This window comes from Hermetia illucens, chromosome 4 (assembly GCF_905115235.1).
Source record: "Hermetia illucens chromosome 4, iHerIll2.2.curated.20191125, whole genome shotgun sequence".
Lineage (NCBI taxonomy): Eukaryota > Metazoa > Arthropoda > Insecta > Diptera > Stratiomyidae > Hermetia > Hermetia illucens.
This window is the reverse complement of record NC_051852.1, coordinates 74954272-74979709: the sequence shown is the minus strand read 5'-3', so window position 1 is coordinate 74979709 and position 25438 is coordinate 74954272. Positions and strand designations below refer to the sequence as shown.

General features: G+C 39.7%; 2 protein-coding genes across 2 annotated transcripts in view; one reads left to right on the top strand and one right to left on the bottom strand.

Annotated features, from left to right (window-relative positions):
- LOC119653484 overlaps positions 1-5598 on the top strand; it is a 55178-nt gene extending 49580 nt beyond the window's left edge. Inside the window, exons 3-4 of the mRNA XM_038058112.1 lie at positions 1017-1113; positions 5469-5598. Of these exons, the coding sequence (XP_037914040.1) occupies positions 1017-1113; positions 5469-5558 (187 nt within the window). The 3' untranslated portion in view covers positions 5559-5598. The remainder of the gene's footprint in view (positions 1-1016; positions 1114-5468) is intronic.
- The window catches only part of LOC119653481 (paired mesoderm homeobox protein 2B-like), an 82936-nt gene that overhangs the window by 20950 nt on the left and 36548 nt on the right, over positions 1-25438 (bottom strand). Inside the window, exon 3 of the mRNA XM_038058108.1 lies at positions 23419-23612. Within this exon, the coding sequence (XP_037914036.1) occupies positions 23419-23612 (194 nt within the window). The remainder of the gene's footprint in view (positions 1-23418; positions 23613-25438) is intronic.

Here is a 25438-nt window from a genome sequence, read left to right as displayed (position 1 = left end):
AACAGCGTCATGGTGCAGTGGAGACAAAGATTGGACCAGTGACATAACACCTCATGACAACATTCGAAATTAGCACACCCGCGATCAATATGGGGCTGCACCGTTGCGTATAAATTGACATCTAATTCGTGCTAACAGGAACTTATATGCCATGACTGGTTTGAACATCGAAGTTGATGGGAAATGACCAAAGGGCCAACCAGAACGATGGTGGCTTAATATGCTGAGATATTTCCAAATGGGACAAAGGCTGGTATTCTTTATGATCAGCGTATTCTGGCGAGAACTTTCCGACTAATATGGACCTGAATATCAAAGTCAATGGAAAATGAGCCAAAGGATAACATACTGAAAGTGTTCATGGTAGAGTAGAAGTGAATAACAAGAACGATTTGGAAAAGGCTACTAAATATGCTCAAAAAGATTATTACCTGTAAGAAATGCTGAATTTTTAATAATGGTCTTACATTACAACTACATGGACCAGCGTCGAAGCATCCATTGGAACTTTGGCCGAAAAACCACATCAAATTCGCAGTAGGGCTGAACCCTTCTTAATTACTCCTTTCAATTATGAAGATGTTTGCATTATGGATCAATAAACTGTTCCATCTAGAAGTTCTGAAAAGATTTTCAAACAAACCAAGAAGAAGACAATAACGTTTTTAAAAAGTCGAGCTTTCTTTTTTTATAATGGGAACATACCAGCACATTCAGCGAACATTGTGGAACACTTTTTGGCAACATATAATATTAGAAACTTGAGCCTACGTGTAGATCCAACATAGTCCCCTGCGGCTTTTCACTATTTCCAAAGTGAAAAATCAAGATAAGTATCCGTTGATCGGAGATTAGTCTTGTGTTTTCTAGAGTTAGTCCGTTTTTCTAGCTTTATGAATAACCTTTCCATTTTATAACTGTGCTACTTTTAGTACAAAATTTTCATATTTTTGTGAATAATTCTATTTTCTTGCTGTCAAATTATTTTAACTTTCATAATTTGATTTCACTTGCAGCTTCCAGCGGGGATTTTCACCAAAGAGGGTGCAATATACTGTTTGGTCGAGTGATATGCCCGCGCCTCAACACATTCTTCTCATCAATCCAACTTCGGTAAGCTTTAAACAAATCGAAAATCGGAATTCAATGTTTGTAATGGGTGCAGTAAATTTCCACAAAAGAAACAATCAAGTCAGTAGTAGAATTTAAATCGAACTTCGCGATATAGTACAGCCAATATAGCCAATAATACTGCAAAATCAAAGTTAGCTAGCAAACACATATTAATATAGTAATTATTGGAATGAAGTGTACCTCTAGACCTATGTATCGTATACGGGCAGCTCTTGATACTTTTTCAAGTTTTTTTCCTGAGCTATGTAGTTTTGAAAAACGGATTAGACTTCTCCCAACTAAAACCAACACTAACATCCGCTTTAGAAACTACTAAGAGACCTTCCATTTCGTATTATTTGAACCTCTTTATTACATATTTTTCGAAATCGTAAAACATCAAAAACAAATCTTTAAACAATCTTTCCAACTTGCTAACCAAGCCTTTCCAAATCTGATCGGAACCTAGGATAATTGACTCCGATTTCACCTCAGTCCAACCAACCATCTACATTGCCTATCAATTGGCGTAGATGGGACGTTTAGTGACCAAAAGCTTATATTTCATGATTTATTGCCAGAACACTTAACATGTGAAGCCTTCATAAATCCTCTCCCAGAAAATGCTAACAGGTTGTAATTTATCGTTGAACATAAACAAGTTGAAAGGATAATAGCAGATAGAAGATTGTGCAAGTACGTCTCCGCTGCTTACAATGGATAGCCGACCATTGAGGTAACTGCCTGACCGTCCACACACTACATCCACTACTCGCACTTTGATCAAAAATGGCGCAAGAAAGCATCTTTTCTGAAAGTCAACAATCATAAATCAAAAATTAATAAACTCCAAGGACGCAGCCAACTCTGCCTGAAAATCAAATAAAAAAGCGAAATATTGCGTACCAGTAGACACGGATATATCCTTCGAGGATACGACGTGCAAGTGGATATGACCAACCCTGCAGGAGGTAGGGGTCGTAAATGGAGATGAGATGAAAAACATTCACATTGTCTGCATCATACTATCAATCATCGCGTTTGAAGATGAATTGCACAAAGTGTTGATTTTTGGAAGCCACAGTAACAAGTGGAACGAGATATTAATGGCCGTAACAAGTAGCGGGCAACAGCTTCCTTCCTGACTTTCAATTTGGGAAAAGTAAAAAGTCATTACACACTACTGGGCCCATGTAATCAGATTGATATACTCTACCAGTTCCGGGATTGATTTCGGGAATTCATTGAGCGGAACGAAAGATTTCACTCGCATCTGTCACAGTTTATTTGAAATAACAAGGGGTGAATGCAACCCTCGAGGTCGAAAAATAATAGATGAAAACATCCAGAAGTAGTTCTTATTTGATTAAGTGATTACGAATGATGTTACTGTGAAATGGTGCCGGGGTTAATTGTTCACTTGCCAAGAATACTTTTTCAATACAAGAATCCGCTTCTGCTTGGAAGAATTACGTCGGGATGAAACTGGATAACATTGGATATCAACGGTTTAATTATTTTTGACTTTTTTTTCCGGAAACGCGTTTCCATTTTGGATGCATACATAAAATTCAAATGGAACAGGATGGACTATTGACTATTTTTTTCATTACTATGTAGATCAGTAATCTAGTATGCAAAATTCTACCCTGTTCCCACTTTTCTTCCGAAAATGATCTTGCCCCGCAATTTTCAACATGAAATAACCGAAAATCGGGTCCCAAAAATATACACAGATGACAGCACAGCCTTCAGATAAAAACAGAAAAAGAATATGTACCCCTTGTACTTATATAGAGCATCCACACAGCTCTCCTTCTCATTGTTAAGGTTTTGTGTAAAAGAAAACCTTATTATGTCTGTCTGTCTGTCTGTCATACGCACTTTTCTCCAAAACGGCTAAACCGATCCCAACGAAATTTGATGGAAGGTGGGAACTATGAAATCCCACGCATACAGCGAGTGGCATAAATTTAAGTGGAGTTTAAAGGGGGGCTCCCCATACATGCAAAGGGGGAATTCAAACATTTTTTTCACCGGATATTGTCGTGTACGATATCAAATGAAAGGTCTCGATTAGTACTTTCCGAAACTGACTGAACTGCTTAGTTTTGATGTGAATTGCAAAGTACGTGAGTAAGGAGTCAAAATGTATGCACTTAAAATGAGACAGGACTCATTCTCGGAAACTACCAAACCTAAAACTTCGAAAAAAATCAGGGTGGTGCGCTTAGATGAAATCTAGGCCTCAAAATATGTTCCATTCCGATATCTGCTAACTAACCTTTAGAAATTTACTGAAAAACCCCTCTTAAAATCATCCTAGGACTTCCAAAATTTGTACCAGCATAGAGGATAATATTTCGTCTACACGTGCTAAATTTCATGGAAATCTGGGCATTAACGCCAAAGTTATAGCAGTTCAAACTTAATAATTTCGCACGAAAGCCATGCAAATAAGCTGCTAACGTCATAATTAACGGGAATAATTGACATTCGCATGAAAGATTGAAATTCCGTTCAAGAAGAATCTAATCCTCCCCAGCCTTTTTAAGGTTTTGTGTAAACACAAAACCTTATTAAAATCGGTTTACCGTCTGTCTGTCTGTCTGTCTGTCTGTCCGTCTGTCTGTCTGTCTGTCTGTCTGTCTGTCTGTCTGTCTGTCTGTCCGTCACACGCATTTTTCTCGGAGACGATTATAGCGATTGACCCCAAATTTGGTAGAAAGGTGGGAACTGTGAACGCTCACATATACAGTGAGTTACATCCTTTTACGTTGAATTTAAGGGGGGGTCCCCATACATGCAAAAGGGGGGTGTAAAATTTTTTTTCATCAAATATAGTCATGTGGGGTATCAAATTAAAGGTCTCGATTAGTAATTTTCGAAGCCGGGCTTAGTTTTGACATTTCTTGGAAACGTGGAGAGCGCGGGGGGTTGAAAGTGATCATTTCTTTAAGGGGGCCATTCTCAGAAACTACCAAACCGAAAAATCTGAAAAAAATCAGGAGGCTGTCACTATATGGTGCCTTGGCTCCGAAATACCTTTCATACCGATATCCGCTCAAAGAAAGTTAATAATAGTATATTACTATATGTAATTGGCTGGAAACCCCCCTTAAATTCATCCTAGCGGCACGAAATTCTGCAGTGGTGTAGGCTATAATGTAGAGCATGATCATACCAAGTTTGATGGAAATCGTACTATTACTAACAAATTTATAATACGTCGAAATTGTTGCTTCTTTGAAAATTGAAGGCTATTAATGTCAATATCACCCGAAAGTGGACATATGCATATATTACGTGCTACGTATTAAGAAATACACAAAACCTTTCGTACCTGAAGCGTCCAGCTTCCGGTTTCCCGACTTGTTTTATATTTGATGTAGGTAGCATTCTTGGCATTTGCTAGTAATATTAAACTCAGAGTGTAAAGCGTATGAGGTTGACTCAATAGTGAATATAGCGCTTTCGATCAAATTATTTATTTAAATCGTTTTCTAGAAAATAGAGGGCAATGGGATTTTTAGCTATATTACACGAAGCTGTCGTGCACACGTCGCCCCTCACATCTTTTTCTTTTTCTTCAGCCTTCAGTTCACAAGCGGGGTCGGTTCGTCGTGATCGGTTTTGTCATTTTACTTTATCAAATGCCTGATCAAAATGTAATCGCGAGACTTTTAAATCCCCATCCAGTGTATCAAGCCACCATTGTTTTGGCCGGCTTTTTGGTTGCTTACCATTGACTTCGATGTTCTGACCAATACTGGTTATTGAATTCTCATTAGTGAGAATTACGTGACCACACCATCGAAAACACCTCCCTCGCAGTTTTTCCACGATCGGTGCAAATCCATGTCAATAGCGGATATTCTCATTTCAGACGTGATCAAAACGTGTCACGCCACCAGTGCAATGCAGCATCTTCGTCCCCATTACCGCAAGATGCCTCATTGTCTTTTATAGTCGGCCAACACTCAGGACTATAGAGAGCGGTAGACGGACGACATTGCATTAAATTTTAGATTTGGGACGTGCGCTGATACGCCGATTACAAAGAACACCAGTTGTGGAATGCCACCTCATCCAGGCTGCGTTAATGCGTGAAGCAATTTCATTATGCAGTTCTCCATTGGTTGATAGCATTGACTCGATATATTTAAATTGCTGAGTTCTGGCAATGGCAGTAACCTGCCCAGAACTGAGCGATTTAAATATTTCGGGTCAATGCTGTCAGCCAATGGAGAACTACGTTATGCTCCTCACATAGCGTCAAACTTCCGGTTTACCGACTTGTTTTTTTTTCATTTCATTTGAACCACCACAATTATTATCATATTTAACTTTTCTAGGTAATAATTCAACAGCAGCGCGAAATTCCAAACATAATCATCACAGGGGCAACGAGGATTCAGTACAGAATTAAGGGGGATGACCTTTAAGATTAATCACTTTTTTTTAATTTTTTTTTAAAATACTAGATTTGTTTTTGTGATTTTGCCGTTAGATTCATGTCGTTTGGAGAACTAGAAGTGTATGAAATATTTTTAATGTTAGCGATATGGTAGGTTTCGACTTCACACTGATTGTCTGTTGTACGTAGCTCGTAATTTTCATGCATTTAGCATACCAGACTGTCCGCTTTACTATGATGGTGATGTTTAGATTGCAGTAAATTTACACAGAAGCTACAACTTTGACCCACCGTAACTTTGTTATTTATTAATAGTGAGATTTCCATCAACTAGTAGTATAAGGCTCAATATTATAGTCTGTATTACTGCAACACTTGATGATTATAAGGTAAACTTATGGGGCGTTTCCAGTCAATTTTCGCAAAATATAGTGAGAAATGTAGTAACATTTTATTTGAGTAGAACGTATCATCTGTCAAATTTCGAACAATTTTTCCACATGTTTTGGTATGAATGCCCACTATATCCTTTTTCGTCAAAGATCGAGTTAGTTTGTTGTTTCTAAAATGTTCCCAGCTATTGGGAACTTTATTACATACAAATCATTTTCTATGGTATCGGCGTCTGATGACTACAAGGGCTAGTCTTTTCGATTGATGTCATTTTCCATTGACCATTGTTTTCTTAAAGAGCTCTACCCCGATTGATTTCGACAGATATATTCACACGCATCATTAATGACATTGGTTAACTCTAATAATTGCAACTAACAATTTCATGTTTAAAAATTTTTCCTTTCGTGAATTTTTTTTAAATGTAAATTTATGTTCTTAGGGTACAATTTCGCTTAAAACGACCTGCAGGGTGTATACGAGATCAAATTTCGACAACTAACATTTGCTTAGAAAGAAAACTAAATTATCTTTCAAACTATGTATATACTATTTCAGATCCGATAAGAAGTACTGAGTTATACAGCACTAAAGTTCAAATTTGCCTCTGCCCTGGTAAGAAACCGAAAAGCCGTCATCACCTATTCCCTATATGCTTCCCATGCTTCTAATTCAAGTTGAATTGCTTCTAATTCAATCACTGAATACATTGTCTTTATACAGCGCCTTCATTTGAGGTCCACCGAAAATGCCAGATTCAAGCTTGGTAGGTGAAATTTTGAATTTCTGCTTCAGAGGTAATATCATTGATACATTAACTGCCAATTTTTAGTGAAATTTATCTAACAGTCGACCCTGATGTGCAACGAGAGGAGTATTCATGATATTGATCCCATGTTCTCGTAGCAGCAAAGTACGTCGATTTTAGTGTTGCTTACGATTGTCACTATCCCATAAACATAGGAAGCATAGATATTTCGTATTATCGCCTTGTAGCCCTGATTATTATTATTCTGTTAAGGGAAAGTGCACCGCGTCCTTAAAGAACTATTGTCCCTTTTGTTGGTTACAGTGTACCTATTAATCATAGTATCTCAAGCAAGCCTATAACCGTCAGGAACTTTTGCATCTGGTATTAAGTGTTCTCCAATAGCCTCGACCTACTTTCCGCAATTGCCGGACAATGTCCCAGGACGTGTATAGAGGTTTCATCACGCTTCGCACAAAACCTGCAGGCAGTTTCCCTAGATATCCTTAGCTTCCCTAGGTGATAATTTAGCCGACAGTGACTAATGAAAATTCCCACTATGATTCGGAGGTTCTTTTTGATGAGGTTTAAGCATATTCTTTGTGCGCATGGGTTCGTTTCCCCAATAAGCACGCTGTACTGCTCCATTCTTGAGAGGCCCGCCCAGTATAGTTCCCTCAACAGAGGTACGGATTCTTAATATCATAACCATAAAACCGTTTCCGATTTCACAGAAGGGTTCTGGCCCTGTAAAGACGTCCCTGCTCCCTTCTTGACTAGTTCATCCGCTGCTTCATTGCCTTCCACCCCAGCATGGCCTGGAACCCAGAGTATCCAGACTTTGTTGGACGAGCCGAGCGTATTCAGTCTCTCAAGGCATTCCCGTACCAGTATATAGTTCACCTGGTTAGACCTAAGTGACTTGATCGCTGCTTGGCCTTACTGATACTCCTGGCCATCCTGAATATTGCCTGCATCTGTATATGCAGATGGGGGGCAGAGGATTTAATCCCAGATGGACCTCCAGGGATACCGTTGGGCACGTCCTCATTGCCCCACTGATACACACCCAAGCCAGTCTTTGGAGTTTGTGTGCTGAGTTTGGCTTTTTCTGCCCAGATTACCGTTCCATAAGCGATCATTGGCCTTACTATTGCAGTATATATCCAAAGTAGTATCTCCATTTTTTTCTTTCTGTGGGCCTACAAGTCATCACAGCCCTCGTGGCTTTCCGACAAGTGTTTCCGACATGTGTCTTCCAGAGTAATTTTTGGTCTAGCGTAATTCCCGAATATTTGACCTATGTTTCTCATATCTCTTCAATGTCATATAACCTTATGGCTGGACTATGGTGGTTTTGGCTGGATTGATCCTCAATTCCCGCACCAGGCACTAGTAACCCTTAGTCCAGTTTGGATTCTATCACGTAGGATATCTTCAAATTTGCCCCTACAGATTAAAACAATGTCGGCCGCGTAACCCTGAACCTGTATTCCAGTATTTGTTAGCACGTCCAGGAGTTCGTCCACTACCATACTCCACATAAGCGGCGATAGTACCCCGCCCTGTGGCCATCCTTGAGTAGTGTTCATGACAATAGAATTTTTACCTGTCGGTACTTCTATTTGCCTAGCAGCTAGGCATTTTGCCATCCAGAATGCCAGGGTGTTTCCCACTCCCTTGCGGCTCAGGGCATCTTGTATAGTGTGTGCGATGTGTTGTCGAATGCTCCTTCGATATCGAAAAACGCGCACAGTGCTATTTCTTTTGTTTCTATGGCATCACGTAGTATATCCGTCAGCTGATACACAGCAATTTCAGTTGACCGTCCTGCCCGGAAAGCGTGTTAGCAGTGATGTAGGGGATTACCCTTAGAATGTTAGTTCTAATATAGTTGTCTATGACCTTCTCCACCGTTTTGAGTACGAACGATTTTAGGAAAATTGGTCTGAAAGATTTAGGGTGAAAAAGATCCTCTCTTGGTATATATGCTCTCCCTTATCACCCTCACAAGAGACTCTAAGATGATTCCTAGGCCTCTCTGGATTAGTGCTGGGAAAATGAAAAGACTAATCATCAACTCCGTCGAGCGGAGAAGCGACTTCACAGACGGAAAAAGGAAGCCTGGGAGAACCAACAAGTCTGTGAACTAGAAAAATACAGGGAGCAACCGCACCAGGCATAGAAGGCGGAAGCTTTACCAACAAGTCAGCAGGAGGAAGCCTTATACACTTCGATGCTCATCCTGCCGAGACAAAGAGGGAAATCTGATTTCCGACAGAATGGGCATATTAGAATGATGAACTACTGAACAACCAGAACATCGGCGAGTTGGAGGTCCCGCCAACTGAAGACGACGGACAAATATTGCCACCACCAAGTTTAGGAGAAACAGTCCGTGCAATTCATCGGTTTAAAAATCATAAGTCGCCAGGAGCCGATGGAATTACAGCCGAATTGGTTAAATATGTATGGAGGCGACCAGTTACACCAAGTGGTTCATCAACTTGTGCTCAAGGTATGGGACAGCGAACTAATGCCTGACGATTGGCAACGAAGCATTATCTGCCTCATACATAAAAAAGGGAGATATCACACAGTGCAGCAATTTTAGAGGTATCACGTTGCTGAGTACCATCTATAAGATATTCTCCTCTATCTTGCTAGGCCGGATAGTCCCATACGCCCAGAACATCATTGACTTCTGCCAAAGAGGCTTCATTCCAGGCAAATCAGCAACAGATCAGTATTCTCTGTGCGGCAAGCGATGGAAAAACTGTTGGCATATGGACAACAGTTGCACCATCTATTCATCGACTTTAAAGCCGCCTATGATAGCATAGCCAGGGTAAAACTGTACACAACCATGAGAGAATTCGGTATCCCGACGGAATTAATAAGACTGACTAGGCTGACTCTGACCAATGTGCGAGGCCAGATAAAAGCAGCAGGATCACTCTCAAGATCATTCGACATCAACACGATAAGGGGATGCCCTATCATGTGTCCTCTTTAACCTGGCCCTCGAGAAAGTGATCCGTGATGCTGATGTAAATGCAAGAGGTACGATCCTCTTTAAGTCCACCCAACTACCGGTCTATGCTGACGATATCCACATCATGGGAAGAACGACCCGAGACGTACAAACTGCCTTCATCCAGATCGAGCAGGCGGCAATCGGCGCGAGATCTTGGGCAGCACATCAATGAAGGCAAGACAAAATATATGGTGACAACGTCAGCACCGAAAACGAACCAACCAACAACATCAAACCGCACTGGTCAAACAGGAAGAATAAGGATAGGAGAATACGACTTTGAGACCGTTGACAATTTCTCCTATCTAGGGTCGAAAATCACAACCGATAACAGCTACGATGATGGCAGCCAAAAGAGCCTATTTCAGCTTACAAAAACTGTTCCCGAAACGTCTCACCATAGGGTCAAAGCTCTTACTGTACAAGACTATGATCTTGCCAGTCCTCATAGATTCCTCGGAAACTTGGGTTCTTAGCAAGAAAAATTGCGAACTCGTGACCGCGTTCGAGAGAAGAATCCTCCGAAGAATTTTTGGCCCCCTAAATGAGGATGGACGATTCCGTAGCCTACACAATGACGAAATCTATGGGCGATATCATGACCGTCAGGTTCTGGATAAAATCAGGCTCAATAGGTTACGGTGGGCGGGTCACTTAATCCGTATCGATTAGGATGATCCCATCCGGAAAGCCTGTAAGGGCAATTATTATGGTAGAAAAAGAAGACGAGGCAGACCCTGCCTAAGATGGAGTGATGGCGTAGGTCAGGACGCCAGACAGCTTTTAGGGATATCGAATTGGTGGACCTCGGCGCAAAACCGGGATGTTTGGAGTTCCTTATTAAGGCAGGCCTAGACCGGATACCGGTTGTTGCGCCGTTGATGATGATGATGATGAAAATGTAATCTACTCCGAGTCATTTCAGTGGTTTAAAAGTTCGCACTGCTCACCTTAGCATAGCTCCTGGGTATACCTCTTTTGCTACTTTCCAGTTCTCCTTTCTTCCCCTTTTATTCGTTGTTGGGGTTTCAGGCAGAATGTTGTCGCTTGACATGGGGTAGGACCCCGGGAAATGAGTTCTGAGTAGCAGGTGTACCCTGTCTTCCTCATTCTCGCTAAATGTCCTATCTTCCTTCTTCAAGCAGACAGAGGATATTGCCTCGTCTTTGGCTTGTAGCCCTGATAGTATGGACTTGATGACTTGATGCACTTTAGCATAGTTTCCATCGATTCGTAACTTTCCTTCACATTCTTTGCGTAATTTTCCCTTCATGGAGTAAGACACCCTTCAAGTTATTTTTGCCTTCATAAATAAAAAGGTGCTATTCAACTGAAGTATATTGTTGCCGGGATGCAGCACCGGGGATGTCAGAACAGTAACAGTAATTGATTTCGATAGTATGTGACTCAGAGGAAAAATACCCATCCTCATGTTGCAGTCGTGATGTAGGGGCTTCTGCCTTCGATTTCGGCAAATAAAGGTCGTGAACCAAATCATGCAATTTACCCTGACTTATCAAGTGGGGTTTCCTCGCTTCAGATTCTCTGCGCTATTGGCTCTCAGTTTCCGACGTTCTTTGCCGCTTTATTCCAGAAGAAGGATGTGCCACCGCTAATTTCGGCTTCGGTAGCGAATCGGAATATGCTGTTGAACGTTGACGTAAGGTTGCGGGTTGCGTCAAACAGAAATAACAATCTGTCTCATGACTTATTGGCTTATTTATACTGTTCCGGCACTGATTCATCATTCATCGGAAAACCTTTCCGACTTCATTTTAAATACATTTCTCCACAAACGTAGCAAAAGTTGTCAGATGATATTTTGCACGTCATATTTCCACTACCGATGTACAAATGCACAGAAAGTACTATGGTCCTACTCACAGTTACAAGTATTTATAGAAACAGGGAAGCAAATGACACAATACTACAATACGAAATAACGATTTTTACGATTTCTATAACGATTTTCACGATTTCTACAACACGAAATAAGGATTTTCATGGATGTTTCGAAATAAAGTGTTTGGCTTAGACTGTCCAGGTATCTTGTTAGCACATACCGGAATACGTGCAACCACGTCATCAAACGATGCCACATGAAAACCTTACACAGATGAGAACAAACACACCCGAAGATACACCGAATGCATATGTCACTCTCACTTCTTGTTACAACCAGTTGCATGCCCCGCCCACACCTTAGTACGTTTTTTAACATAAACAAATTTGAGTCTAGACGAGAGTCCCACCTCCTTAATAACGTGCTCGTGGGCCTCGTACAGAGTATCGTGTTGTTCTGCACTGAGAGTGCGGAACACACATGCAGGTGCACTATACGTCAAAGCTGAGGTATCTTCAACAAACTACCAAACTGTCAGGACCACACTTGTGAATGCATTGATGATCGGTTGGATTGGATTGGAATCATTGGTTCTCGACTAAGAGGCATGGAAATAAAATTCTATAAGCGCTTATACAACTTTTTGAAGTGTACAGCAACCAAAAAGAAAAAAATTTAAAATTAACAAAAAATTCAAAAACAAGTCCTTGCGTTAAATCTGGGTTGAGTTACCATTTTAGTCTGACTGGGATCTACACTTTCTTAATCAAGTGTTCTATCGGTGCAAAAAAAAAATAATTCTTTTTATTAGTTGGTTCGAAAAAAATTCCGAGTGGTAGCCGACATCCGAAAAATACTGAGATTTGAACTTTGATGCTCCATAATTTTTATTAGATCTAGGCAAATAGTACATTGAAACATAATTTAGTTTTCTTTTTAACGAAATGCTAAGTGTATAAATTAGACTAGGTGTTCCTCGACAGACTTTTTCAAGTGGAGTCGCACCCCCAAAAAATAAAATTGGTATTTAAAAAAAATTCCACGAGCAAAAAAAAGGAAATGTTTTTCATCAAAACACGGATCGCGCACATCGATTGCGAAAAATGATTCAAATTTGTCGACCTGTGGTTTGAATCGATGTATGGGTACCCGGGCGCCGCGTGGTAAGTAGATTTTTTTGGGTGGTAACACAAGGCTTCTGCACGCATGCCGAATAATCTTTCAACATGAAGAACGTGCAATTGACAATTATCCATACAATACTTTTCACAACGAATTAGTTAAAATTAAATTTTGACCCCCTTGCACTCAAGGTTCCTCACATAAAAAACATAAAACCTTCCATACCTGAAGGTCTGAGCTTCTGATTTTCCGCCTTGTTTTATTTTAATATTAACTCTATACTGTTTTATTTAAATAGAGGATTTTCAATATAGCAATTAAAACTGGTAGAAAACAACTTTCCTGGATAAATCTGAGTAATGCCTTACGGTCAAATTAAATTAATTAAAAATGGCGGGAAGAGTAAAAAAAAACAAACAAAAGTTCCAATAAATTAAAATTTAAACTAAATGAGTAGTTTTTGTTCTGCAGTTGTATCGGGTACTGTCGTTGTTTCGCTGTTTTTTAGAAAGACGTTTGCATGTAGACAAAAAAAATTGTCTTCAGTTATACTTCTAGGAATCCTACAAAATGGATAGATACACACCCAAATAAACAGATTTGTTTATAACTTCCAGAAAAAAATGGGCTACAGAATCCATTGTCAAGATCATTGTTTATGTCTTATGCCGCTGATTTAGAAATTTGCAAGCTTTGGTTTGCGTTCAATAAAAGTTTCTGTACGCTGGACCCATCGGGTATAAAAGGTTTTGTGTTTTTCTTATATGAAGAACTCTTTACACGTTTTTCCACTCCATATATTCCGAAACTTCAAGATATATAAAACATGTACACATTGGAAACGAACATTATGGGCTGATCACAGGGACATGTTCGGTTTACCGATATGAGCCGCGAGCAGTACTTGATAGTTCTGCTTACAGCATGTATTGGGACCGGGAAATTCTGACTGATTACCATACTCTGCACAACAAGCCTGACGTACTGTTAGTCGACAAGACAGGTCGCTCCGCGTATATTATTGATGTTGCTATCCCCCATAATAGCAACATTGAACGGAAATACGTGGAGAAGAAGGTGAACTATGAGCCATTGGCTCGGGAAATCAAAGAAATTTGGCGTCTCGAGCGGGTGGTTGTAGTTCCCATAATATTGTCAGCTACAGGTATTGTACCTAAATCCCTAACGGCTTCCCTTGATGTCCTGGGACTTTCGCACAGTCTGGTTCAAACCATGCAGAAGTACACCATTCTGCATACGTGCTCGATGTTGCGGGGAGTACTCGACGGATTCTCCCACTGACCTACCACCGGCCACCAGTGCCCCTTTAGTTTTTAAGTAGGTAGGATCATCCGAGCCTAAATGCTTGGCACTTAGTGCTAGTATTAGGTAAAATCCGGCATCTGCCGAGATTGTGATAACTCGGAAATAATAATCGTTGGCGCAACAATCCATATTGGATCAGGGCCTTCAAGTGTATTAGAGCACTTCATTCAAGACTGCTAACAAAACCTTAAAAATGAGTTTCTATAACTTTGTTAGTAATCGTAGACCTCCTACAAATTTCCCAGTTTTATGCCCGTAGTGACCATGGCTTCGCACCATTCGTAGCAGATGCATCATGTCGTTCGATTTGTCCTGTGGCGAGCTGATGAGGTATTGATTTGCTGATTTTAGAAACTTCATTACCCTTCAAGCTCCTAAATCCCATGCAAACTTTCACTTATTTTAAAATATTAATTTATAAACGATCATTTTAATTTTCTTTTCATAGTTTCATTCACAAAACCGGTTACAGAGTTTTAACTTTCCAATCGCCTAAAATTCATTTACATATTTGTAATAATAACAGAAAAAAATTCAAATACCACAAAAATGATCATTAGCTTTTCTTTTTCTTGTTTTCACCGTAGACCTGATAATGCATTTCTAGCCATTATTTTTGGTACAAGATTATAGGAAAGCTAATAATGAATTCATGGGGTTCATTGACTTGACTGAAAAATTAGCGGGACTTTGGACAGCTGATCGAAGGGGTACTTCCAAGACTACTTTGAGACGGTTGATTACAACTTTGAGACCGTTGATAATTTCTTTTATTTAGGGTCGAAAATCACAACCGACAACAGCTATGACGATTAAATCCGCCTACGGTTGTTAGCAGTAAACAGAGCCTATTTCAGCTTTCAAAAACTGTTCCACTCGAAACGTGTTACCATAGGGTCAAAGCTCTTACTGTACAAGACAGTGATCTCGCCGGTCCTAATGTATTCTTCGGGACTTGGGTTCTTAACAAGGAAAATTGCGGACTCTTGGCCGCGGTCGAGAGAAGAATCCTCCGAAGAATTTTTGGCCCCCTACATGAGGATGGAATACTCTATAGCCAATATAACCATTAATTTTTTTGGGCTATACCACAACTGTCTGATTGTGGATAAAATCCGGCTCAATAAATAGGTGGGTCACTTAATCCGCATAGGTGAGGATGACCCAGCCCGGGAAGTCAATCGATTTGCTAATATACCGGATTTTCTCTTTATGGTAGCAAAAGAAGGCGTGGGAGACCCCGTCTCAGATGTAGCGATGACATAAGTCAGTACGCCAGACGGCTTTCAGGAATATCGACGGTGACCTTGACGCAAAACCGACATGTCTGGAGTTCATTACTAAGCGTAGACTGGATACCGGTTGTTTCGCCTTCGATGGTAATACTCCGGAGAGCTCATTGATCTCCAACTGGAAGGAGTAATTTAGTTGGAGTGAAATCACATAGGCAATGTTTGAGTTATATGACTTTTCAAGAAAAGTGAGGCAATTGCTGACACCACTCAATTAGGTATCTGTTGCCTTTTACAATGTATTTAAATTTAATGAGAGATTGTATCCTTTTCATAATAATCTGTGATGCTATAAATCAGACCACAAAAAACTTACCAAGTTAATAAGATACTTTGCAGAAACTTTGCGTATTTGATTCAGAGGCCAAAACCAATATTTACGATAGAAAAAAGAATTTGATGCTTATATAAGATAGTTTCTTATAAACTAACCTTAGGCAAATGCTTAATTTACCTAATGCTTGTTGCAAGCATTTAGGCTATGGGGATGGTGGCCGTTAGTAAATTAATTAATTAAGAGAATCCGTCAAGAATCCTCGACACCATTGAACATATTTGCAGATTGGTCTATTTCTGCATGGTTTGAACCAGATTGTTTTAGAGTCCCAAGACATCTAGGGAAGCCTTGAGAGATTTATGTACAGTACCTGTAGCTGACAATATTAGCCGACCCCGCTTGTAAACGGGGCAAAGATTAAAGAAAAAAAAGAAAACCTGTAGTTGACAATATTATGGGAACTATAACCATCCTCGCAAGACCACAAATGTCTTTGATCTACGTTTTCCAGATTGGTTTTCGTCTACGGCAATATTCCGAATGCATAAGCCAGTGAAGGGATAGCGAATACACTCAATGCGCTTAGCTTCGCCGAAAGATGCCATTTCAGTACCAGTTTTGCACTTCGTAGGAATTCGGACAGCGGAACATCCTTCAGATCAGTAACTCAAGCATGGGTTCCTTGCAAAATTCCTAGCTATTTGTAGAAGTCTGTCTCCTTCATAGCTTCGGTGTGGAGGTCACCAATATGAGAGTTCAGTGCCATGCAAAACCAAAGAGGATACTGGAACCCTAAGCTGAACGCACTGATAAGGTACTGTGCTACTCTTCCATGACTGCCGACAAAAATGTTATTAGTTTGGTATCAATGCGATGCAGACGTAGGACATGATTAGTCAAGTATACAGGACGCTGTCAAAAGCCTTGACATTTTCGATATATCAACTAAAGAGGTTTCTTTGGACTCTAGTTGTTTGTCCTATAATTACCGAGTCGTTAAAGAGTTGCTCTTTGCAACCCCTTGATAGTACTGCACTCAAATATACTCACAGTAGAAACAAACAAAACTTTCATTGCTGAAGCGCCGAGCTTCCGGTTTCCCAAATTGTTTATTCTTATTTTTTCTTATATTTCATATTAGAATCGATTCAATGTCTGTCTATCTGCCACACCGGATTTACTCGGCTGAAGCGATTGACACGAAATTTGGTGAGAACGTGTGGTCTATGAATCTCTTTACATCTAGCAAGTGGTGCAACTTTGTGTTGGATTTGAAAGGGGGGGGGGGGGGCTCCCCATACATGCGAAAGGACGCGCAATTTCTTTTTTTTACGGAATATGGTCATATTTGATACTCTACATGACCATATTGAAAGGGCTCGATTAGGACTTTTCAAAAAACTTCGTACTTTTGATATTTACCGAAAAATCTGGAAAAAATCGCAGTGATGCACCTAAACAAAATCTAGGGCTCAAAATACATCCTGGGCCAATATCTGTACAAACAAAGTTAGTAACAGTATATTACCATATTTTAGAAATTTGCCTCAAATCCTAACTATTATTAACAAAGTTATTGAAAGCCAAAGTTCTGCATTCCACGTAAATTTATTGCATTCTAAGACTTGTATCACGCCATCACCATATACCATCATATGAACTTATCTGAACGGCGGGGTCCGTGGGGTTATTTTCATTTCTCTTTTTTAGCTGTTTTTAGTTATTTAAATATCAGTATCAATTACTGACAAATATGTGTATGTAGAGTATGTGCTAATGGAGTTTGCGGGTAGTGTTCAATAAGTTGGACGAACTGAGGTTTCTTCCGATAGGCTCGCCCGTTATCCAGATGTTACTTTTGTTTGCTGGTTCAGGTGTGCAGCCACGCACCGGATTAAGCACATGAAGTTTTATGTACTGACATGTGAGGGACGTGTTGGAATGGAGCTACAGTTGAAGGCTATTGCTACGAATTTGATAGAAAACCTCATGAAATCTGCAGTTTTCCAGAGGAACCACTTTATTTACTTTAAACTTTGTTTTATATGGCCTGGCATACGTGCATCATTCCAAAACGTTACTGGAAAATATGTTGGAAATTCTAATCTTACTACAAAATTAGGTACGTCATTTCCATGTAAGTTGATTGCATCGCAAGGCATCATGGGATATCAGTATCACATTAGAGGTATGTTATAACCGCTCCTACGCTACGCGACACGACGAGGGCGACTTGCCTGGTAAAGAATATTTTGCAGCGTCACATGTCATTATAGTGGATTCAATGAATCACTGCAATTTTGTCAATTTTGGCTTTTATCCATCTGTGAACAGGTTGTCGTACCTTCAAATGAATAGTCTAACATAACCAAGGCCCAAATACACAGGGTACGATACTCTTATAGAGACTGTCTTCCATTAAATGAAATGAATTTTGAACAGAAATGCAGATCAAAACTGGAAGCTCGGCTTTAAAAGGATTTGTGTATCTCTTATGTAATTTAACTATTTTTTATTTGGCAGCGCCATGGCCGAGGTGATTGAGCGTTAACCATTCCATTCGTGATTCTGTCTTAACGAAAAATTGTTAACAAGGGAGAGGGGGGGATGATGACGAGTTTTTTTCCGCAACCTTAAAATGAGACAAACTGGGCAAAGAAAGATGGCAGACTATTTGCTCTTTTTTCATGAAACGTGTACTCCCTGTACAGACCAGAAGCTACTCAATCTGATCATGTTGCAAGCAATTTGTGAGGGGGGCCGGTTTGCTAGAGTAGGTTTCCAAGTCAGCTGAAAATTGAAACTTGCTGTTACCAGCGAAGCACTCTTCGCTTGTGAGGTTCATTTCGAAACACCCACCTGATGAACGTTCATGCTCCTACAGAGAAGACTGCAGAATCGGAGAATACCTTCTATAATACAAAGCAGAGGTGCGAATCCTCAAATTATCAAGTCTCGAATCACTGATTTGGTGCTCATCAACACCATCTCAAATCAACTCTGGCAATCAGGTTAAGGAGAGACGGATAGCACAAGTCAGAACGTTTGATTCGATGATGATTGTAGGCACAACAAACTCAAAGAACGTGTACTCTTGCAGAGGATATATCATTTTTGAGACATGATTTTATCTTAGAAACTTTGCAACTACCCGGGGAACTGGAGCAAAATACCTCCAGTCGCACAAAAGTCAGAACGACTGATTCAATGATGACAATGGAATGGAAGAATGCTGCATATCATGAATCCATACATCGGTTTAGCAACCGTACGTCGCCAAGAGCCAATAGAATTACTCCTGGAACTAGTTGGATATGCAAACGGCCAAACACAACAACCACTATAACAACCCATGCTCAAGATTTGGGTGAGCTGCAATAATTCCTTCATAAATCACAATATAATTCCGAACCGTTCACATTCATTGCAAAGAAAGTGTGCAGGATGGCATATTGCTTTGTGAGCATGCTTGTTAGAAGGCTGCGAAACCAGGGTTCATACATGTGTTTCATTCTTGGGAACTTACTGAACAAATCTGTTCTAAGTTGCATTTTTAGTCCACATGATGACGTGCGTATACATGGAGATATAGAGAAAGATTGAAAAGATGGAGTCAGATGATAGAACCCTGAAAATTTTCTTCTATCTTTCGTAAACCCTTAAATTCATGAGGCATTGCGGGAAGAAATATTTGGACCGCAAGCCAACATCTCAAATGAAAAGGGAAAACAAGCACATTTCCTGTTACCAACATTCCTGGACTCGGCTGAAGAGTGCAACTTCGATGTAGTTCAGCCATCTCCTCCCTCTATATTCTCGTTTGAAACAAAACCAGATAAAATTACCGGCAAGGATTAAAAAAGTACCAGTAACAGCTGCTGCATGCTGTGTTTTAATTGTGATATGTGGATTTGGTTGAAATGAAAATTTTTGAGAATGATTACTTTATATTCATTCGCAGAAGTTATTAAAAAGCAGGAGAGCTTCGCAATGAAATATGACTTGCCGAATTCAGAATGGAACATTTTCGGCGGAAATGCTTGTGGATGCCTTTTCTAAAGAAGTAGTTATCAGGCGTTAAGGAAATTTTTTTGGAGAATTAGTAAATTAAAAATATCTATTATATTTTCTCTTATTTTATTCGCAGATTTTCCATGGGTAAAAATTGATTTTCTTGCAGATTATCAAGCTGCTGAACGTATTCAACGACAGTAATCATTTCGTAGCGCAACAATAACTCATGGGCCATCGGTCAACGAAAGTATATTTTCAATAATTCTGTGGGGACAATCAGTAAGAGCTTCCTTTTGCCGACCCTCGAAGCAGAGTATTCTAACGGGAACTTGTACAACGCACACGACCTTATTTAGATTTTTGCCTAGATTTTTTTAGAAAGGACAGAGGATACTCACGACTAACAGCTAGAACTTTTATCTAGAAGCACATGCTGTTTGAATATTAATGTATATATTACCGTGTGACACCTGGATGTGTTAGAAAATATGTGCGATAAGTATCACCTGCCGATAGTAGTCCTCCCATGAGCAGTAGATTAAAAATTGGTTGAAAAAAAATCCATCTTATGGTACAAGGCGACCAAAGGAGATTACAGCCTACACACTATTTTCGAACCTGGGATATGTACCCCACTCGGACGATAACACAATGGGACTAAAGAGGGCAATCCACCTCTGTGCTTTTATATTCTGATATGCATAATAGTATTAGACGCAGATCCAGTGTGAGAATGATGCTGACAGTTTTGCGAATATAATTCAGCCAAGAAAGAGAATTTCCAATATAGAAGTAAAAGATGCTTTCAACGGGCAAATGCACGCAATTCATGGGAGGTTCCTCAAAGTGCGACCGTAATAGACTATCTGAATACCAAGGCGGGTTCTGACAATACCTTGCTTCAATATTGTGTTGTGTATTTTTATAATTTTCATCCCGTCCCCATCGACGGCATATTTTTTGAGTACAGGACCTTCCATAAAGCCAGATTTTGATCAGGCGGCAACAAACGTCTAATCAGATATCGCTGTTCCCCGAATTCGATACGAGCAGATTCCGGCTATCGAAAAAACAATAGTTTAAAAAATTCTGAAACGCATGGAGTAAGACATCGAAAGCTTAATTGACGAGAAGCAGGCTAATTTCTGTCTTAGATTCTCCTGTGCTGACGTTACCAGGCCCCCTTATGATCCCTGTGGAAGGATGCAGGAGGTTATATGGCCGCTCGTCTTGCCCTTGGATCTTTCCAGAAACTAACAGCTCTTAATGGAGCAACGTATGACGTATCCAAATGTCAGATATTACATCTTGTGCAAGAATTGGGTGTCTAAACCGAGTTCGGATACGCCTAAAATCTGGAAATATGACTGCTTTACCAACATCAACTGTTCGGCCCAAATATCGTTTATGTGCGACTATATGGAATCAGCACAAGAAAGGTAACCTTCACTGTCACTCGAAAGATAAAAAACTTTCATTGACTTTCGCTTACGTCATGTAATCGGGATACTTTGGCCTGAAACAATATCAAATGAAGAATTGCGCCGTCGTACGGGCCAGATATCCATGATCCGGTCTAGGCCTGCTTTAATAAAGAACTCCAGACATCCCGGTTTTGCGCCGAGGTCCACCAATTCGATATCCCCAAAAGCTGTCTGACGTCCTGATCTACGCCATCGCTCCATCTTAGGCAGGGTCTGCCTCGTCTTCTTTTTCTACCATAGATATTGCCCTTATAAACTTCCTGGGCTGGATCATCCTCATCTATACGGATTAAGTGACCCGCCCACCGTAACCTATGGAGCCGGATTTTATCCACAACTGGACGGTCATGGTATCGCTCATAGATTTCGTCATTGTGTAGGCTACGGAATCGTCCATCCTCATGTAGGGGGCCAAAAATTCTTCGGAGGATTCTTCTCTCGAACGTGGAAAGTTAATTAAGTTTAAAATGTTTAGATAGAATAAATCAAACGCTCTCTCGAAATACGAAAAGATATTGAAGTAGGTATTCGCATTTGCACAATGTGAATCAGTATGGCGGTGCCGCTGAAGGTAAGTATGCCGTAAGCTGCAAGCAAAAAAGTAATTGAAAGTCCGAGGTAGTGAACAGCAGTGGATTCCGTAGTAAAAAGATACTCCTTTTCAAAGAGAGTATGACCATTTGGGTCCTTAAATGAAAAATCTCAATTCGAGATATAGAAATGACCTGAATTAGCTAGCACAGCGACAGAAGAGACGCACGTGCTGGTGGATTTAGGTGCGCGCGAACGTATATAATATAACAGTTGGACTAACACAGAGATGGCACTATTATTTTTAAATCCATATGATTTTTATTTAACTCTAACCTTCAAAAGACACATGCACAAATTTGACAGCTGTCGGAATATAAGTTTGGGAGATAGAGCATTTTGAATCAAGCAACTTGTGTTAGTTTGAAGGAAATAGATAAAAAGGAATTTCGTGTGTTAATAAAACATTGCTTTTTGGAAAAAAATACTGTTGAAGCCAAAGCTCACGAGGAAAATCAACCATTGAGAAGTGGTTTGTCAAGTTTAAATAAGGCGAAATGAGCACCGAGGGCGGTGCACGCAGTGGACGCTTTTACCGATGAAAACATCAAAAAGTCCACAAAAAAATTAGGATGAGCACAAAGTAAAGTTGGCGAAAATATCTGAGGCTCTAAAGATATCAAAGAAAGATGTTGGACATACGGCGCATGAATGTAGTTAGGGTATGCGAAAGCTCCGTTTAAAGTGGACGCCACGCGAGCTCACAATCGACCAAAAAAAAAACCAACGGGTTGACAATTCTGAGCGGTGTTTCAAGTTCTTCCTCCATAAAAGATTCAAATTTATGCGTCGCTATGTGACAATGGATGAAACATGGCTCCATTATTTCACACCACAATCAAAACGTCTTTTGAGTGGACTGCACGTGGTGAACCGACTCCGAAGCGTACAAATTTTATTTATTTATTTATTTTGGGGTATAATATTCATCGACCATCAACAGCGACTATTACATAGCGTTATTGGAGCGTTTGAGGATGTAATCGCGAAAAATGGCACCATTTCAAGAAAAAGAAACTGCGGTTTCATCAAAGCAGTGGACCGTGTCACAAGTCAATGAAAACGATGGTTTGGGTTTCGAATTGCTTCCGCATCCACCATATTCTTCAGATCTGGCCCCCAAAGACTTTTTTCCTGTTCTGTTCTTAGCGTGATGAAGAGGTAATCGCCAAAACCGAAGCCTATTTTGAGGCCAAAGTAAAATCGTGCTATAAAAATCGAATCGAAAAATTGTATGAACGCTATAATCATTGAATAATAAAGTCAAATTTTAACAAAAAAAAATTTTTCCTATGTTTGCCTACGAATTTTTTAGGTCGACTGTGATATAATTCGCAGTCTTTATTTCGGTATCCTTCGTTAAAAAAAAGTGCAGCCAACAATTCGTTTTTGAAGATCCCAAGTCCTATCTGAAATACGTGCAATTCCACTCTCCTCTGTCTTGATAAAGGCATCTAAATTTAACTTCATCAGGTTTCAGAGTACCAATTTTACATTACTGAACTATCATTACTACCGTGATTTTGAAATAGGCACCCTAAGGAAAGTAGGATGGGGAAATTACTAGCGAATTTTAATTTCTGGTCCTCAGTTATTACAGAAAAACTTAAACCAATATCCAACCAATGATATATTTGTAATTTGAAATATGCATCCAATTCCGGATCGATTCCCCATGAAGAAAACATAGTTACGAGTATTAATGCCACCCAAGCGGGTAAGGAAGAATATGTTACTATATTTTTACTATTTTTCACTTACTTGCACTCTTGCTTCTGTTAAATCTATTTTCATTGCTATCTCTTCCCTCGTATAAATATCAGGATAATGTGTTTCTTGGAAGGCCCTTTCTAATTCCTTAAGTTGAGCTGAAGTGAATGTGGTTCGGATTCGTCGTTGTTTCCTTTTTTCTGATAAAACTGCGTCATGGCCGGAATAAACTTTATATGGAAGACCTTGCAAGAAAGAAAAACAAAAGTTATCACTTTAAACAATGGCCTATAAGCTAGAATAATTTAAAACATGAATTTTAAGTAAATAGTAAAGTACTTGAATGATGTGGTATTTCTTAGGGAATAAACGATGTAACTGATTACTTTTTTAATCGTAGCTCCTCTACCCAGTTTTAGCTTCTCTTTTCAGGGAGGGGGAGTTTTGAAGATTAATTTCAAGATGATGTTTATCTATGAGAGCGGAATCGAAGTCGGATCTATCAACACGGTGTAAATTCTGACCGGATATTGGGAAAATGACGTCTCACTTATATCACCCACCGCGAGGAAAAAAAGATTACGGTCCGAAGTGATGAGGTCTATACTTCTAATGTTCACTGATACCGTGCAGACAGAGCAAAGGTAGATCCAGCAATTCAAAAATTAACAAAACTGATTGGTGTTTGACCGATCGTGTCCCACAGAATATTGTCCCAGCTTGAAATTAAGGGTGCTAACCTAACGCCGTCTTACACGGAAGCCCCTGCATTTACAGGAAATTATTAAAATCGGATAGTAAAAGTGGAAATAAACCAATCTGCTCCGAGCTTCTAAACTCCTATCCCGAACAGGAGAGCTAATTAAAGTAGTAACTGAAAACGGGTCTGATGTTACTTTAACTGCTCTGAAGCTCTTATAAGTAAAAGAAAAAAATCAACAAGATCGACTTTCTTGTGACTAAAAGCATTGATCGTGACAAAATGATAATCTCTCCTATATTTGATTTACCTTCCAACCACTTACTTGTATGGGAACATGCAAGTTACAGCCAGCAGAGATCGTACCAAAGGAAGGACAAATTGGTTGGAATACAAAACAGGGCGCGAAGCTAGAAGTCGGACGCTTCAAGTAGGAAAGGTTTCCTGTATTCCTTATATACTTGAGTGGATATTTGTCCCGTCTGTACCTAGCTGGTAATTTTTATGCATTTAGTATGGCAAACTACTTACTTTGGTGTGATCCTGTGAGCCTTAGATTGCACTAGATTTGCGCAAAAGTGATAACTTTCATCTGTTATAACTCCGTTAATAATGGTGTAATTTTCAACAGTCTAGGTAGTATCATGTTTTGTATCATAGCCTACATGACTGCATTTTTATGATTTTAAGATGAACTTAAGGCGGCTCCCATCTCATTTAAAAAAATAAAGTAATACGTTAACATATTATTACTTTTATTTAAGCAAATTTCGAATATGAGAGTAATTTAAGCCCTGGGTGCCGTATGTGAGCAGCTTTGTGATTTCTTTGAAGTTTTACGGTTTAGTAACTTCTAAGAATAGAAAGCCAGCCCCCAGATTGCTCCCTCCTCCTTTGCAATGGTATCAACAGGAACACCGGCTTCAGAAATGACTAATTGAGACCTTTCATTTAATATCCCATATGAACATATTCCTAGAAAGAATGTTACAATCGCTTTTGAAATGCACAACGATGTTACTCGTTCAACCTGTTCACAGTTTCAACCTTCCCGCCGAATTTCAAGTCAATAGGTATAATCGTTTCTGATAAAAGTGCATGCGACAGACAGACAGGCAATGAACCGATTTCATTAATATTTTGTTTTACACAGAACCCCAGTCCCTTATGTGAAAAGAAGAAGAAGGAGGTTCCTTTGTTGGTTAGCTTTATTAAACATATACAAAATTTCGGGAAGTTTTTCCCTTTCTCAGTGTTTTGTCCCAAACTAGAATAAAGACAATTATAGCCAACAAAGGAAGCCCCTTCTTTTTTTTAACACCTTTTTAAAACACATAAGAGGGAAATAGAATAAGGTAATTTGGTATTTGA